This window comes from Mycteria americana, chromosome 3, assembly GCF_035582795.1.
Source record: "Mycteria americana isolate JAX WOST 10 ecotype Jacksonville Zoo and Gardens chromosome 3, USCA_MyAme_1.0, whole genome shotgun sequence".
Taxonomy (NCBI): domain Eukaryota; kingdom Metazoa; phylum Chordata; class Aves; order Ciconiiformes; family Ciconiidae; genus Mycteria; species Mycteria americana.
This window is the reverse complement of record NC_134367.1, coordinates 1,174,548-1,191,440: the sequence shown is the minus strand read 5'-3', so window position 1 is coordinate 1,191,440 and position 16,893 is coordinate 1,174,548. Positions and strand designations below refer to the sequence as shown.

The following is a 16,893-nucleotide window of genomic DNA, read 5'->3' as shown; positions in this document are numbered from 1 at the left end:
TGTGCTGCTCCCTCGTCCCATCACCTTTCATGTCCACATCCTACTGCTTCATCTTCCTGCAATAGCCATACCCACCCCAGCAGCTGTAACCCACAGCCTCCCCAGTACTGCTGACTGCTCTATCCCCATTGCTGGGAAGGAGCAGCTCATAAGAAACCCTCTCTCTGCACGCTGCCCTCGAGCCCATACCCTGCTTCACCCTACCTTCTTCTTCCTCACCGTGCACGCCCCAGTCATGCTACCGGGGTACACAATGATTTCAGGGACCCCCGGGTCAGCACTGGCTGCAGAAGTGGCAGAGCAAAGGGAAGAAGCCTACAGGTCAAGGCCTTTGGGAGGGCAGTGTTTCAGCTAAAAGAGGATGCTGCACCCCCCCACGCAACCCCCTGCGTCCCTGTACCACCTCCCAGGGTCCCGTTACCCCAGGAGGGTGCCATGGGGCAGGCACAGCCCAGGGCAACGCTGCCTTCTCCCTGCCAAGTCCTCCCCCGTGCTGCAGCCAGCTCGCTCCCTTCCCTGCAGCAACCTCGACAAGCACCGCAACCACAGCCTGGCACAGCAGAAGAATAAAAGCCATCGCTCCAGGGAGAGCCCGCAGCAGCTTTTCCACCTCTGCCACGGCAGGCACAGTTGCTCAAAGCTCCAGCCCAGACCCCGCTGCCCAAACCTGCCCCTTGTGCTGGGCTGCCTGCTCAGCAGAAAGAAAGAAAAAAAAAGACAACCACCATTAAAAGGCTTGGAAAATTTTATTCTGTACTGAACTTTAATAGGGTTTTTTTTTTGTTTGGTTTAAACACAATAAATATTTCAGTAATAGCATTTAACAGACTGGAGTTCAAACCCACTGCAGTACCTAAACTCCCAGCGACAGGTTTCCAGGAAAGTGGCTGGGGTCCCTGGGACCGCAGCAGTGCCGGGACCGCTGCTCACGGCCAGGCTGCTTCATCTGATCTGTGTTTAGGGGCAACCCTGCGCAGAGGGACCGGACTTGCTCGGCTCCCGCGGGGAGCCTGGCAGAGCACCCCGAGCCCCGGGGGAGCCGCCAGGCCCCCACTGACGGCAGCTCCTCAGAAAGGCTCAACGGGGAAGGGACAGAACCAAACCACACCAGCACAAGCACCAAACGCGTCTTTCCCTGCATCATTTCACAGCCCCCGCAGCCCCAGGAACCAGGGCAGCAGCACTGGCTCTCCAGCCCCGCTGCGCAGAAGCTACGCTGGTCAGCGGGAGAAGACCGGGCGGCAGAGTCCAGTCAGTGCCTCCAAACTTGTTCCTAGAAGGTCGGGGCAGCATCACCAACTCCTTCCCCACCCTGCCCAGGAAAACTGAACAGCCACAGGGACACAGGCCCTCAAAGATGCTCTGAAGGGTTGCAGAGAAGCTCCCTGTCCTGCACTAATACCAGGGGCCCAGTGGAAAGAGCCCAGAGAGCCAGGACTGTTTGCAAAGCCACTCAGATGCAAGGGTTGAGTCTGAAATGCTCCAGTTCACCCCATGGAGCCCCTCTACGGATCGGGTTTGACGCTGCTGCCTTGGTTTGCCTTTAGGTGCAGGGTTACAGCTGGAGAAGAGCAGGATTCAGCACTCACTCAGAAGACCAGAGCCAAAACCAGCCTGGGACCCACCACCCTCCTCTTCCAGAGGCGCTGGCACCAGCACAACATGCACCACTACCAAAACCAGCATCCATTTCAGCTGGAAACTAGAGGGACAGAAGCGGGTCAGTCTGAAACACTGCCGGGGGGAGCGGGGTGGACGATTTTGATTAATGAGGCCTCCAACATGAAGCACAGCATGAGCTCCTACCAAACAGCCACCACAGACGCCGCTGGCTGAGATGAACGGCACCTTGGAGGGTGAGCAGAGAATTTCACCAAGAACCTCTGCTCCCAGGGCACTGACACCCTGACCACTTCCTCAGAGACCAGCCTAGAGACCTCTCAAGCCAGATCTGACCACACCTCGATGGGCCAAAGGGTCTTCTACAAACTAACAGTGACCTTTTCCAGAAGCAGAGAGGTCAGCGTAGCACCCAGCGTCAGCACGTCCCACCAAGAGCAGCCTCCACGTCACCTCGGCCACCGCTTCGACACAGCACAGCAAGGTAGAATAGGTGGGCAAAAGCAGGATGAATCAGGTTGGCAACCCCACGCCAGGGCTGCAGATCTGCGTTAGAAAAGCAAAGAGTAAACGAGCTTTTAGCTGACCCAGCTCCATCACCGCCGCTGGCCAGCGGCACCCCAGCAAGGCCGACACGCCGCACTGAAAGGTTTGGGGATGGGGCTGCGTAAGGGAAGGCTGGTGCGCTGAAGGATTCCCACTTCTCAAGCGAGTGACGCACGCTAAGCAAAAAGGGACAACTGGAAACAAGACTCTGCTTCGGGGAAGTTCCTGCAGGTTTCGGAAGGATACAGAAACCCCACATTTATGGCACAGTTTTGCCATAAACTAAGGTGACCAGAGCTCAGCTACAGCTTGCGTTTGCACAAAAATCAACTGTTCCCTTGGACCCGTGTATGGGGGGAAAAAAAAAAAAGAAAAAAAAAAGAAAAAAAAAAGATTTGAGCTAGTTTCCAAAAAGCTCTACCTCTCTAGAGACTCTCCAGGTCTATCACAAGCAGGCACAGATGCTCTCACAGGAGAAGAGTTTAGGGGCCTTGCTACAACTGACCTGAGATCAAAACAGCTCTCAGACTACCAACCGCAGGTACTCAACGCAGCCGGGAGGTAACATCAGGCCAGCTCTATTTAAGGAGCTTAAATATATGTTTCCAGAGCCTTAGAAGCTCGTGCTTACAACGTGCTGCTCCCCTGGCTCTGGCAAAGCCGCCTGATACAGCCGCCTGTTTACGAGAGGAGAGGCTGCTGCCGAGCCCCTGCAACGACTGACCGCAGCAGAGAGGAGTTAATTGTGGCACAGACACCGGAGGAAGGAACAAGCTAAAACCACAGCGCGTAGGTGCTCGTTTGTAGGTCCGCAGGTCAGCCGCAGCATTTGTACTTGTAAAATGTCGCTTTTAGTGCGATGGCCAGTTTTGCCCAAACCCCAGGAAGTCCCAAAATCTGCACTTCACCCCAGCCCCGGCTCCGCTCGTGAACTCCTGCGCTAGGGCCCTGGATCGGTGCAGAGGCAGGAGCTGTGATACGAACCACAAGACCGAGATGAAAAAGGCTGCAAGCGAGGCCACTGCTCGCCTCGGCTACGCAAGTCCTGTGCCGACAGACTGGCGTGTCCCAGGCTCCCACAGAAACCTGCTTCAGAGCGAAGGCTGACCGGCCCCGGCGTGGCGAGGACCAGGAGCAGCTGGCAGCGCTGGCCACCTCTTCCCACGGCACAGGGACCTGCCTGGAGCCCGAGGCCCGGAGACCGACATCCCAGCAGGTCTTGAAGGACTGCACCTCTCCCTGAACAGGTTTTTTTCCTGGTAATACTCTGTATTGAGATAAAATGTGCAAAACAGATGTAGGAAAGCATAAGACAATCCTATTATCAACTCAGCAGGTCCATCAGTAATTAAGAAAATATGATTAACAGTATCCCTGGAAGAAGAGACAACACGGATCAGCTCTCAACTACCGGACAGGAGGAGCTGAGGAGCGAGCGCGCGTCCTACCCAGCCTGCGCAGGACTCTGTCCCGTCCCGAGGAGCAGCACGTCCTGCCGCAAGGACAGAGCCGAGCCAGCAAGGCAAGCAACCACCACCATAACACAATTACCCTCAGATGCTGTTAGCCAGGAATACATTTATTCTTAAGACTTAAAACCATTATTATCAATAAATAGTTTGTTTCTCAGCATGCCACACCCCACCATGGCAAGATGGTTTGGTCTTTCTGTTTGTTTCCATTCCCCTCCCAGAATCTGGGAGCAGAAATCACAGAATTTCCAACAGCCCAAACAGAAACCCCCCCAGCTTCGCAGCAGCACGAGTCGGGAACAGTCGCGTGTGCACTGAGACCAGGCCTGCTCTCTCCTTCCTCCGCCACAAGCCTGGTGGCACTGGAGACAAGCGAGCCTGTTTTCCAGCACTGATTTAAGGAGATATTTTTCTAGTTTCAAGGTGCAATAAATTAAGGCACCAAAAATCCAGGACTCTCCAAAGATAAAAGCCTTTTTAGGCAGACAGGAAGTGGTTCCAGTTTTTAAGAGAGATCTTTCTCCTACAGCACGACGAGTATTTGCAGGATTGTAGAGAGGAAGCCCTGCTTCCCCACGTTTGTAACTTCACAAAGGGGTTTTTCAGGGTATATTACGTGCTGCAAAAGCGTACCAGCTCACAGCTAGGTGAGACAGCAGACAAACACTGTATTACGGAGACAAAGTGACTTCCTAAGATTTAAGATCAGACAACTTCTCACAGCATTAGCACTGGCCCAGTAATGCTACTGGGAAGAGACAGGACGAGGCAAGCTCCAGGCTTGGGACCCCAGAGCTCAGCTGAAAGCCTGAGGGAACCGCTCAGTTATTCCCTGGTCCTGCCAACACATCGCTAGAAAGTAAATCATCCAAGCTCCACTTTTTGTCAGTGCTGCTAGCACCATTTTGCTATCCGAACACGTCCCATAGATAAGTTTCGTGTCCCATTTTAAGATTCCCTGTAATTCTTGTGCGAGCGTTACTTAAATTTATCTCCCTTCATAATTATATTTCATTAAATAGCAAGAGTCAAAAATTCAAGCGCAGCCCAATTCTTTGTACACTTGGGGGTTTTTTTTTCTGTACAACGTCAGTAAAATATATAGAAGTAAGCTACTTTATTAAATAAACTCTGAACACCATTTGCCCCCTCTCCCAGATTAGCCGCCCTTCCCAGACGCGTCGTGGCCGTACAGACGCGTGAGCATACAGACGTTCAGCAGAGCCCTCCCGCACCGTCAGCCCAGAGGAACGCACCGGCTCGCTCCTCACAGGGCGTACCGTGAGACATCGCACCTCAGGATCCTGAGCTTGCCTCAGGGTTTCAAGTCTCATAGTCTGCATGACAATGATTCAAATTTACAAAAGAAAAAGCATTAAATAGTAGTTACACTTTGAAGGTTTCCTAAAGCAGGAGGAGTCTTCACCTGCAGAAGGAAAATGCTGTGACCAAGCTTCTACAAACCACGCTGCACAATAATCAGTGTATAAGCGACTTTGTTCCCATGGTAGATTACATATGCACAATCTGCTGTGCTTGTTCACTTCCGGATGCAGCCTTTCCAGAGCCTGGGTTTAAGCTACACTCTTCATTCAAGCACAGGTCTTCATTAAATAAAGTGAACAGAAAAGAAAATCAGCATTCAGTCTTCACCACCCCACTCTAACTCAATTACAAAAACAAGTTAAAAAAAAAAAAAAAAAAACACAAAACCAAAACCAATGCAAACATGTACTTTGCAAATGGACAGTAAACAAATATATCCCTGGATGAGACATGCAGCTGCTGGGGACAACGGTTTTGAAAAGAAAGGGATATTTGGAAAGGACCCCACCACACACACGCCTGTGAGCTTTCTGAAAGTGCACACACAACCAACACAACACTTATTAAGGTGCTTCTCTAAGCGGTGGATTTGCTGCCGTTGATGGTCTGGCGGGAAGGGCGATGTGCAGACTGAGCCTGGCTGTGCTGCTACAAAAGAAGAGGCTCAGGCAGCGTGCAATGACCCAGCGGAGCCGACCTGAAACAGCAAGTTCATACGGGTAGGAAGAGGGGGGAGCGTGGCTCTGTGTCAGACAGGCTGGCGTAAGCCACTTTCTGCTGCCGACTGGAGCCCAGACCCCGCTCCCAGGCAGGGACGCACACGGACAGACAGGAACACGGTCGAGATGTGGTCCCAGGTACCCACAGCTCGAGCAGGGGAGGCAGAAGCCACCTTCCCACTTTTACAGGAAATTGAGCCCTGATTTTCTAAGCCTCCCCAAGTAGAATATTACTAGAAGTTTTGTGTGTTGTTCTTTTTTTCCTCTTAAAAAAAAAAAAAAAAAAGGTGCAAGTATTTGCCCAAATAGGTGAATGCAGGAAGGCAGGACAGAATGTGGGAGAACTGTCACCACCTGCTCCCTAAGCACCAGCCCAGGACAAGGGCTGTCTAGCAGGGTTAGGGACAGACAGGAACTCCCCTGACCACCAGGATGTTCCCCTGACCTTGTAGAAACCCACTGTTATGTTGGTTTTGGTGACAGGTCAAGATGCTTTGCTCAGGTAAAGCCATTTGCATCCCCAACCAGCTTTACCTGAGCAAGAGCTGGAGTCTGAGGTTTCACTGGGAACATTCAGCTGGTCTAATATACAGTAATAGCGACCTGAAAGGCTACCCTCCTCGTCCAGTTTCACCCAAAACCGAAAGCTTGCATTCGAACAGCAGCGGGGGCTGCCCCGTGCCAGTCCTGCCCTGGCTGCACCGGATACCGTGCGTACTTTGCCCTGATGTCTGTCCAGAGGATAGGTTTAGATCTGTGGTGATGGTTGAAGTATTTACAGGTATTTGCAGCAGTTATTTACAGTACTTCTGCAGACCGCAAGCCGATTTTCTCTTCCTCCACTCCTAGTCAATCTGGCGTGGGCTTCTTTAGCGAGAAGGGCCGTATATTGAAGTGCCTGCTCAGCTGGCTCACCTGGGGACAAGGCAGACAACAGGACTGGGTTAGCAATGCTCGGAGGGACAAGGAGGAAAGCAGGCAGAGCACCAGACCAGTTCCCTGTGTGGCCGACAAAGCCCTGCCACCTTCCTGCACCATCTTCCCCACCATTGCCCACCCTACACGCTCCCCACGCGCGCAGCAGATCTGGACCACAGCCTCTGCCTTGTGCTGTGGGGCCAGCCAGCCTGCCCTGCCCAGGCACTGAGCCCCATCCCTGCCAGCCCGACGTCGGGGCCAGCCAGGCATGTGGGCCCTGCAAGGTGCAGCCTTGCTCCCTTCCCACCCCTTGCCAAGTAACAGCCTGGTCTGTCCGGGAGCGGACTTACCAACGCCTGCCCAGAGCCCAGGCACGCAGGATTTCACCCTGCGGTACTGCTCCCTCTCTGCCCCTCCCAGTAGAATTGTTAATACTTCGCATAAATTAATTTGATAATCTCAGATATCGATGTGAAAAATTGCTCCCTGAATCCATTTGCAATTCAAACTGGGGTCGAGTACTTCGCATTGACCATGAAGACCACACACAGGAGGGTTACAGGGAGGAGGGGAACCCAACACCAGGTTTGGGATAAGCAGGCACCTTTTACACCAGCCTTTGGAAGAAGCTTTCACCACCTCTTTTGAGGACATGAGAAAACAACAGAGGACCGAGAGCTGCACCACGAAACGAGCTTTCAGGCGTGGTTCAGAGAACCACCCGCAGAAGGGTAAAACAGATGGTGTGGCACCAGCATCTGGTGACCGCAAGGTAACAGTCATCGCAGAACCAAAACGAGCAGGGCTGAGCAGCACCAGAGGCTGAGCTGGGCACAGAGTCAGGGCAGAGGGTTTACTCCCAATCGCTGCTCCCAAATTCAGAGCAGTTTGGGATTATGTCCCAGTCACAAGAGCCTTAAAAAGGCTCTTCAAGTCAAAAAAGGCTCTTTTATCCTGGAAGAGAAGGCTGCGCAGATGGGCCCTTGGAAAGCTGGAGGTGGGGGGAAATGAGGGGAACACAAACTCAGGGGAGCAGAGCAGTGAGAAGCTCACTGCAGGGCATGGGCAAGCCTGGGCAGACCGGAGAGGATTACACCATCTGGTCAATCCCCCATCTCCAGCTATGATTCCAAGACGAAATTTATTTAAGCTTCTTAGCTATTCAAATCCCTCTTGCATAGAAGCCTCATTACACTAATTGGAAAGACAAGACAACCTGCCTATTACTTCTTTGCTGTAATTACAGTTCAAACCTGACTCTGGAGGCTGCACACTAAGAGCTGGGGTTCCCAGGGGACAGGGCTTCCCAAGGAGGGTGTACACACGTGGCAGCGGCCAGCTCCGCAGGGGACATGGGGTCCCTTGCCCTAGTTCCTCAGCAGCTTCCTGGGGCATTTCTAACAGGACTCGGTCTCCTCCGAGTTTGTTTTCTCTCTCAATCAAAACTCAGGGAGCCAGGCAGAGCTGGCACAGAGCAAGGGGAGCAAATTGGTCGCTGGATCTCTACACAGTCCCTGCAGCAGGGGAGAAGGTAAAGCAGCTGCAGTGCCCCCACGTTCCCTAGCAGGGACATGTCCCCTCCATCCTGGCTCTCCCAGTGACTCCAGCGCAGGGCACGTCAGCAAGGTCGCAGATTGAACTCATCAGCCAAAGTAACACCGACAGCAGTTTAACTTTTTTTACTAAGACTCCCAAATTAAGCACTCCTGCCCAACATGCAGACACAGGATCTGCCGTTCCGCGTATCTACTGGAGCCACCCTTCTCACTGCCCAAGGCTGCGGGTCATCCTTGCTGGCTTACATCCAAGCTGGTCTCTAAGCTGCAACTGCAGCCAGGATGAGTTAAACACGGCAGCAGAGATGCAAGTATTTGTTTCAAACTAATCTCTGGTACAACAGCCCCCCGTCACATTGCACGAAGCTTGCTTCAAACCCACGCGACAGCCCGCACAAGCCTCTCACAAGGAAGTCAGCTCAAGTTTCATGTGGTCACAGACGGCGTGACACAGAGAGCCATTCCCACTGACATTCCCGTTTCTAAGCGGAGTATTCTCTGCCCCAAACAGCAGCAGCACCCAAGCAAAGCCTGCAGTCAAGAGCACGGCAGCCAAGCCCGAAGCCCACACGCTGAGTTCACCTACCACGACCACTCCGTAGTGGATGTGCGCCAGGGTGAGGAAAGCAGTTAACAAGTAGAGGAGAAGTGTTTCGCTGTTCGGCGCGAACCTGGACATCACCACGAAGAGCACCGCCGCTATGGGGAGCAGCATCCAGTTCAGAGGCTGGCAGCGTGTGCTGCTCATCTGACAGACGATCAGTTGGCACTACAGGAAGAGAAAGCTGTCAGAGCTTGCACCCGGTATCGACTCTGCAAGCCCAGAGCTGTCCACAGTGCAGAGAGGACGCTCACACGTGTACATATACCAGTCGTCTGCGCTTACAACTACCATCACACGGTTTCCCCGAGTTTCTCACTCGGGATCTTTCTTTGCATTAGAATTCCTGTGGGACAAACAGAGCAAAGCCCCGTGAGGCAGGGAGGTAATAGGGAAACAGGTATCAAGGGCATCTTTAAGAGAAAAAGGAGTTCCCTTGAGCTGACCGAGCCTTACCAGCATTACCTGCACGATCAGCAGAAAATCCTGCCACGCAGCAGCGTGAGCTGCTGGACCCAGGGCATGGACACACAGAGCTGCTCAGCCACGTGTCTGAGGTGACGAGCACAGGTGCCTTTGTTAAAGGTCTCAAGCAAGCACAGATGCAATATGCAGCTAAATCACATTTTGACAAAAGCTTTAGTCCCCCACATTTTAAGTTTATCCCAAAAAAGGAAGCAGGAACTCCTTTTGTATTAGCAGTTTGCTATTTACAACACAGAGGATGCATGCGTGTGTAAACACACTCAGTTTAACTAATTCTCTAGTTTCTCAAGAGCGAGAGCTGCAGCACAAAATTCGCAGACCCCAAACCCCATCTCCTTTCCTGTTTGTTCTTTCAATCATAGCAAAATAGAAAAGCTGTTAAGTTAATCCCCTTCTCTCCTCACATTTGAGCTGGTCTTTTTCTTCCTGCCTCCCAAGCGTCCTGGGAGGCTTCACGGTCCCCAGGGGATAAACTGGAGCATAAAGCAAAAGCTGCTTACAGAAATGTTAGCGAAGGCTGTTCCAACCATGAAATAGAAGAGCCTGGGATGCACCTCCAGGATGTCTGTTGGGGACACGAAGATCCACGTGGTGCAGAGCAGGAACAGCAACACTGGGGATACCAGTGGCAGCATGATTTCATACACAGAGTGGTGCTTCAAGGTGTTATTTTTATAGGCCCTGAAACACAAGCAAAGAAATTAAAATACATGGAACCACAGCTGAGAAATACCTGGTCCCTGCCTTCAGGAGAGGGCTGCAAAATCTCATTCGCCATTCTACTACCCAAAACTGCTGATATCAGTCATAACCACGGTCAGACGAGGAAGATGCACACCTTCATTGTTAACCCAAAAAACTCCTGATTTGAAGAGGCACCTGCAAGGTTGTCTGGCTCTCTGGGTTATGGCCAACAGGATAAGCCTACAAAAGCTGGGGGCCCTTCTGCAAGACCCTGCTGAGCAGGCTGCCAGCCCACTCCTCCCAGTGCACCCTGCAAACTGGGACCTTCTGGTGTGTCCGAGCCACTTCGCCACACTGAAAACAGTCGTCTGAAAACTACTAAGGAAACCAAGTCCTAAGAGGCTTTGGGGGTTCTTGCAAAGGTGCTAGCGCAGGGAGGGAGACTTGAGGATGCAGAAACTTACTTGTAGAAGTTATAGAGGCTCATTGGCAGCGTCACAGAGAGCGCGCAAACTGGAAGAGAAAGAGCCACGTTACTGCACCACGATAGAGGGAGACCGTCACGTGCACCCCACGAACGGGCAGGTGGTTGTGCTCTGGTTTAAGTTGCTTGCAACAAAAATAGCTCAGAGGTGCACCAAGAATAGCTCGGCATGTTTAAAAGTAGGTGCTCATAATTCTGGTCCAAGAGCTGTAATTACAAGTTAAGGTCTCCTATAAATTAAAGACATTTCCATTTTAAAAAGTTGCATTAATGAGCCCAATATTATGCTTTAAACAGTTACAAAGTTTAATTATAATACTCTCTTTAATAAGACATGAGGTGAGTTCAAACTCCACAAGTGACATGACTGTGCACAAGAGTTTTCAGTCTTCATAATAAAGCCAATTTACTATTTCTCCCACTGCGAGCAAGCATTTTCAGTTCCCGTTGTGCAAAAGAGTTGTCGTTTAACTTGACAAATGATACGAAGAGTCTAAATAACTCTGAAAAAATTTATACCTCAATAGGGAACATCATCCGCTACACTCAAACCCATGAGAGTCTATCACAACTCCTTCCCTGTTTACATTACACGAGGTATTTTAACAGAGCTGTAGAATAGTCCTGCTTTTAATAACCCAACTCCTATCCAAGTGCACAAATCCAGCCAATGTAGGCATCGTGCTCTATTTTCCACATAAGAAAAGTGCATTTATTATTCATATGTTGTTATACGGCTGCCAAAGGAAAGCTCAGAATATCTACCTGATTAAGTGCAAGCATTAGATTTAACATAACAATTCAAGACACACTGATTTGAAATTCAGTAGTTACAATTAACCCCTAAAGAAAGGGACACAGACTATGAAAAATTAAACTAAGCAAGACCTTCTGAATAAGCCGAATTTCATTAAGCAAAGACAGCTCTCCCCCACTAAGCTTCACCTGCATTACTCCCCCCTTTGCAGTGGCTTGTTCTGACTGACCACTGGAGAGAAAGGCTGGGCTTTTATTTAATTTTATTTATTTTTTTATTTAATTTTTAGATGGGTGGATGGAGGGCAGGATCCCCAAACAGCAGATCCCACCTCCATGGCTGTAACCTCCCTCCTGCAGCAGCCCCAGGCTCCCGCACAGCGTTTGGGCTCAGGGTCCGTGCTGCGGGGCAGCAAACCAAGCACGCTCTGCAAACAGCCCGAGCGCCGGCTCCCAGCACCCACCCACGCACCCAGCTGCATTTCATCCCCTAAAACCCCCATGGCTCTCGCTGAAACAAACTGTGCTTCCCCTGGGCAACGCGATGCCCGCAGCCCCAGCACTCGGACGACACAGCAGTTCGGAGGAGATGTGTTTTCACACACTCGCAGGTCCCAGGCACGAGGGAGTCTGCTGTTCAGCACCCAGGGGCCGGTGCTCGGCTTCAGCTGCCTCCCAGCACCCTGGCACACCCGGCCCCAAGCAGCAGCCACGACTCTCATCCGCTCTCGTCTGCCCACTACACCGCTCCAGGCCAGGAACCATTTTGCGTCTGTCCGCACAAAGCCTTAGCCGAGGTAGGCGGCACCGGGGCTGATCCCCCGAGCAGCAGCACGCACCTGTACCCTCAGGACTGGCACAAAATATATCTAAGGCATGAGCGCAGGGCTCTGCTTCCTTGCTCTTTTGGTCAACACAGACCCAGGCAGACTGGGGTTAACTTCTCCAAAGTTAGAGTTAACATCTCCAAATGCAGAAGACAACAATACTTTGAAATTCTGGGAAAGAGCAGGCTGCAAGAACACCCTCAAGCAGTCACTTCAGTAACAGCCTACAGGAGCTTTCATTACAGCAAACCAGAACAGCGTTATCATAAAATTAAGACATTGGGTTTCGTTAAAAAGGTGGAGTTTAAAAGACAGGCTTCAACATGGAGTTTCTTACCAATAATCATTGCAGTGAATAGGTCTCTATATAAGAAATTAAACAGGAAAGGTGCATACCAGGCCTCAACTCCCACAATGGCTGTCACTATGTAGACAATTGAAATGGTCTGAAAGAAAGCACAGGACAAGCAGGCGTGAGCAACCGGGCAGGCAAGTCCGGCAGCACCCGACCCGGCAGCGCAACGCGTGTGCCAGGCAGCTTCAGGGAAAGGCAGCTCGAGAAGTAGGCGCTAAGCTACATCACGTCCAGTTCTCCCCACTGGCAGGAAGGAGAAAAATAAAAAAATCCACAAACATCCCGTGTTACGAGACCAGGTCTGGTAAGTGTAGTAGCCGAGCTGCTGACAAGGACACGACCAGGAGCTGCTCCTCACAACAGGAGTGAAGATGCCCTCGCACAGCTTTAAGTCACGAGATGCTTGAAGCACGAGAGATAGGTTTTATACTACAAGTTGCAGTGACCCTGGAGGGAGTTTAGGGACTTTTTCTTATCCATCTGCTGAAGCAATTACAGGGAAAAAAAGCTAGCAAGGGATATTTCAGTTTTAATAGCAACCCTGAAGCTGGGTGAAACATGCTGCAGGGCAGCTTAGCCCTCCACCCCCTGCCTTTCTGCAACAGAGATCCGAAAGCATCAGGGCTAAGCAATGCTTTTGGAGAAAGGGGTCAGAGGATAGTCAGAGGGGACTAGCTACGGTCTCCTTTTACTAGCACAGATGATGATTGCAATTAATGCAACTGCATTAACTGCACTCTCATTCCAACTTGTTGGACATTCCAATTTCCCACCCAGCATCTGATACGCCAGAAGATAAAGGAGTACTGTGTGCTGCGCGGTGCTGAGAGACTGCGCCCTGGCTAGGAAGGACAGCTGCCAGGCAGAAAGGGGACTTCTATCGTCCAGAGCGTGCTCCCAGTTCTGATGGGCTCTTCAGAAAGAGCTTCCTGCAGAGAAGTCCTTAATGAGAGATGGACATGCCAACGTACCAAAGGGTCCATCACCGTCAGTCTCACCATCAACTGCCCAGTTACCACGGTACAGAGGGGCATCTCATTAGGAGCCTTTGCTCCAGACACAGTGATTAACATGGCAATTACTCTGCTACATTTTGGCACGCATCCTGCTAGTGCCAAAAGGCACCCCAAACTTCTAGACTTGAATGTACCCACGTTGGTGTAATGCAGGAAACCAATCAGAGCAATGATTTAGGTGGCCAAAACATGCATCTTAGGACAGCAGAAACCAGGCAGAGGAAACACCAGGCGACATCCATTCTTCAAGCCTCATTTTTTGTGGAGAGTCCATCTACAAGAGCTACTTGGAACAAAATAGAAACCACACCACACAAACCTCCTTGGATTTAATGGTTTTGAGCAGTCGAACTCCAGTGCCACATGGCCCCGCTCATTAAAGCAATTATGGCTCAAAGTCACACAAGCAGTCTTGGAAAGCTCTCCTCCTCCACAACGCCTGGAGACAGCCTGAAGACACTGTCCTGGTTTCAGCTGGGATAGAGTTAATTTTCTTCCTAGCAGCTGGTACAGTGCTGTGTTTTGGATTTAGGATGAGAAGAATGCCGATAACACACTGATGTCTTAGTTGTTGCTGAGCAGTGCTTACACTAAGTCAAGGACTTTTCAGCTTCTCATACTGCCCTGCCAGCAAGGAGGCTGGGGGTGCACAAGAAGCCGGGAGGGGGCACAGCCAGGACAGCTGACCCCCACTGACCAAAGGGCTATTCCATGCCATATGACAACACGTGAACAAAAAACTGGGGGGATTTGGCCGGCGGGGGGGTCATGGCTGCTGCTCGGGAACTGGCTGGGCATCGGTCAGCGGGTGGTGAGCAACTGCATTGTCCATCACTTGTTTTGCTATTCTTTTATCATTATTATTATTTTCCCTTTCTTTTCTGTCTTATTAAATTGTCTTTACCTCAGCCCATGAGTTTTACCTTTTTTCTGATTCTCTCCCCATCCCACTGAGGAGGAGAATGAGCAAACGGCTGTGTGGTGTTTAGCTGCCTGCCGGGTTAAACCACAACAGACACCCACCTCCAGAGAGCGTTGCAGTGACCGATTTCCAAGGCTCTGGACACGTAGCAGAGCTGCATGCATCCCTCGCACACCTCAGCGGGCACTACTGCACCCCGGGCACGCTAGCAGTTTATTGAGCTTTCACTGAAGCCGAGCAGCGGCTGCGGCATGTACTTACCACCTGGCTGATGTCATATCCCCAGGGCAGGAAGAGGATCCCTGTGTTATACTTCTCCCAGTGGGAGAGGATGAATGAAAACAAGACCACCCATAAGAGGAGGTAGAGAACGAAGACACTGACACCCGTGGAGCCCCGTCCAAAGGTGGAGTAGACTGTCACGACAAAGTACACGCATGCCCAGCTGTCCAGGCCGTGATCAAAAAGCTCTCCCAGGGGCGTGCTGGAGTTGGTCCGGCGAGCCTGTTTCCCATCAACACCATCTGGGAAGAGAACAAGGAGAAATGGGAGTTTTGCTGGACAGCCCCACACAAAGCAATGGGCCAGTTTGCAGCTGACAAAGTGCGCGGAGCCAGTGAACAGCAGCTTTCACTGCCTCCATCCTCTAACGGGGAGTGCACTTCCCACCCCACCGCTCTACTTGAGACTGAAAAATACAATAAAGTCTGACGAGATTACATTTATTTAAAGCAGACTGAAGACAGAATTTCACAATTCGTCTCAAAGCCAGTTCCAGCATCCTCCTTTCACATCAGCTGCTCTGGGACAACTTCCTTCTATCCACTTTGCAAAGCAGCTCCCAGAAATTGGTCTAGCAGCCCGAGCAGCAATTGGATGAGTGCACGGCAGAAGCCCAGAATCAAAGATTTCTCAACGGGCTTGGAGATAAGACAACATGCAGCCGCAGCATGAACAGATGACAGACACAAACCCCCACAATCAACTAGATAAAGTCTTACCTAATGTATAGGCTATGAAGTTGAGGAGACCCACAATGACCCACACTGCATTTGGAACATGTTGGTGATCAGGAGCTGCAGAGATCAGAAAGACCCAAGTCAGGACAGCTCAGTATGTACTTTCAGTGGGTTTATTTTGTCACAAGAGGCAGGCACAGCAACAAGGGCCAGCAGCTCACCAAGACAAAGCACCTACACAACTCAAACAGCGAAACCGCGATGTTAGCTTTCCAGGACGTGATGGCAGAGCTGTTCCACAACAACACGTGAAACCAGGTCACCAAGGACTTTGCTTTCCAGGACATACTTGTCGTCTGTCCCCAGCTCCCCAAAGTCATGGAATCTAAGAACTGGCGATGGCAGCTAGCAAGCAACTGTAGCCCAAATGGACAACACGGAAGTGCGTGCAGACCAGACTTCTCAATCACTTGCTCATAAAGCATCAAGCAGAGCCTCTTTGAGACGTAGCAACATCCTGCCTCTGCAGAAACATGTCAGGATTCCCCTCCCAGTCTCCAGTCTGCGTCCTGCCAGTTGAAACAAGAGTTCCTCCTTAATAACATCTCCACCTCTTCTAATGTTGTTTTGGCAGAGAGCCACCTTAGCTGTCTGCAACTCAGGGAGCCCAAAGGTGCATTTGAAAAAAGCAGGAAGAGGCACAGCTTCTTGGCAGCAGCCTCACAGGAGGGCACACGGAGGTTTCCTAGGGGGAACAATGATTCCGTGAAATGCCACCTCCTGTTTCCTTAGAGCAGCATGATGGTGCCTTTCCAGCAGCAAATGGAGGGCATCACATCTACAAAACCATCCAACGAGGAGGGAAGGCACAAGCTTCTGGAGGCCTCACCAGCAAAATGAAAGTTGTCTTTCCAAGCAGGACATGCATAACACGTATGTAACAAAAGGGTCCCAAAGCATGAGCTTCACCATCCCTTTGGCAGAGCCCAAGTTTCTGGACATCTGATGTCCTGGGGATTCCCACACTGAGCTTCCTTCCCTGAGCTAACACCATCAGCTTTTCTTCCTGTGGCTCATGGACCAAAACACAGTCTAAATCTTAGCTAACAGCCACTGATGCCACCCGAGCTTTTGAAAGCCTGGCATACTGAAGACAGTACTTGCCTACCTACCAATAAAGACAACCCCAAGAAACCAGTCTTTTTCCCCACTTAACCATGTTTCGATGATTGGGCCAGTGTTAGAACCAGATGAATTCTTCTGAGCAACCTAAACCAAACCTGGCAGGGCCAAAAGGAGAGAAAAATATAGAAAGGAAGCAATTGAGAAGTGACTGAGAGTAATCTTTTCCCTGGGACAGCCCCATGAGGAAGGGGACACAACTGGACCTTTGGATTCACGAACAGATGAACATGGGTAGGACCCTGGGAACTACCGACCTGTCAGCCTCACCTCTGTGCCTGGGAAGATCGTGGAACAGATCCTCCTTGAAGCTATGCTAGAGCACATGGAGGACAGGGAGGTGATTCGAGACAGCCAGCATGGCTTCACCAAGGGCAAGTCCTGCCTGACCACCCTAGTGGCCTTCTATGATGAAGTGACTACATCAGTGGACAAGGGAAAAGCAATGGATGTCATCTATCTGG

General features: G+C 51.1%; 1 protein-coding gene across 2 annotated transcripts in view; it reads right to left on the bottom strand.

Annotated features, from left to right (window-relative positions):
* Positions 1-5,956: 5,956 nt before the first annotated feature.
* The window catches only part of SELENOI (selenoprotein I), a 31,383-nt gene continuing 20,446 nt past the window's right edge, over positions 5,957-16,893 (bottom strand). The window contains exons 4-10 of one of the 2 annotated variants that reach the window (XM_075497591.1): positions 15,290-15,364; positions 14,550-14,812; positions 12,333-12,441; positions 10,393-10,441; positions 9,745-9,925; positions 8,744-8,926; positions 5,957-6,598 (exon numbers count right to left, since the gene is read on the bottom strand). In XM_075497591.1, coding sequence (XP_075353706.1) covers positions 6,482-6,598; positions 8,744-8,926; positions 9,745-9,925; positions 10,393-10,441; positions 12,333-12,441; positions 14,550-14,812; positions 15,290-15,364 — 977 coding nt within the window. In that variant the 3' untranslated portion in view covers positions 5,957-6,481. The remainder of the gene's footprint in view (positions 6,599-8,743; positions 8,927-9,744; positions 9,926-10,392; positions 10,442-12,332; positions 12,442-14,549; positions 14,813-15,289; positions 15,365-16,893) is intronic. The other variant, XM_075497592.1, reaches the window with a different exon arrangement.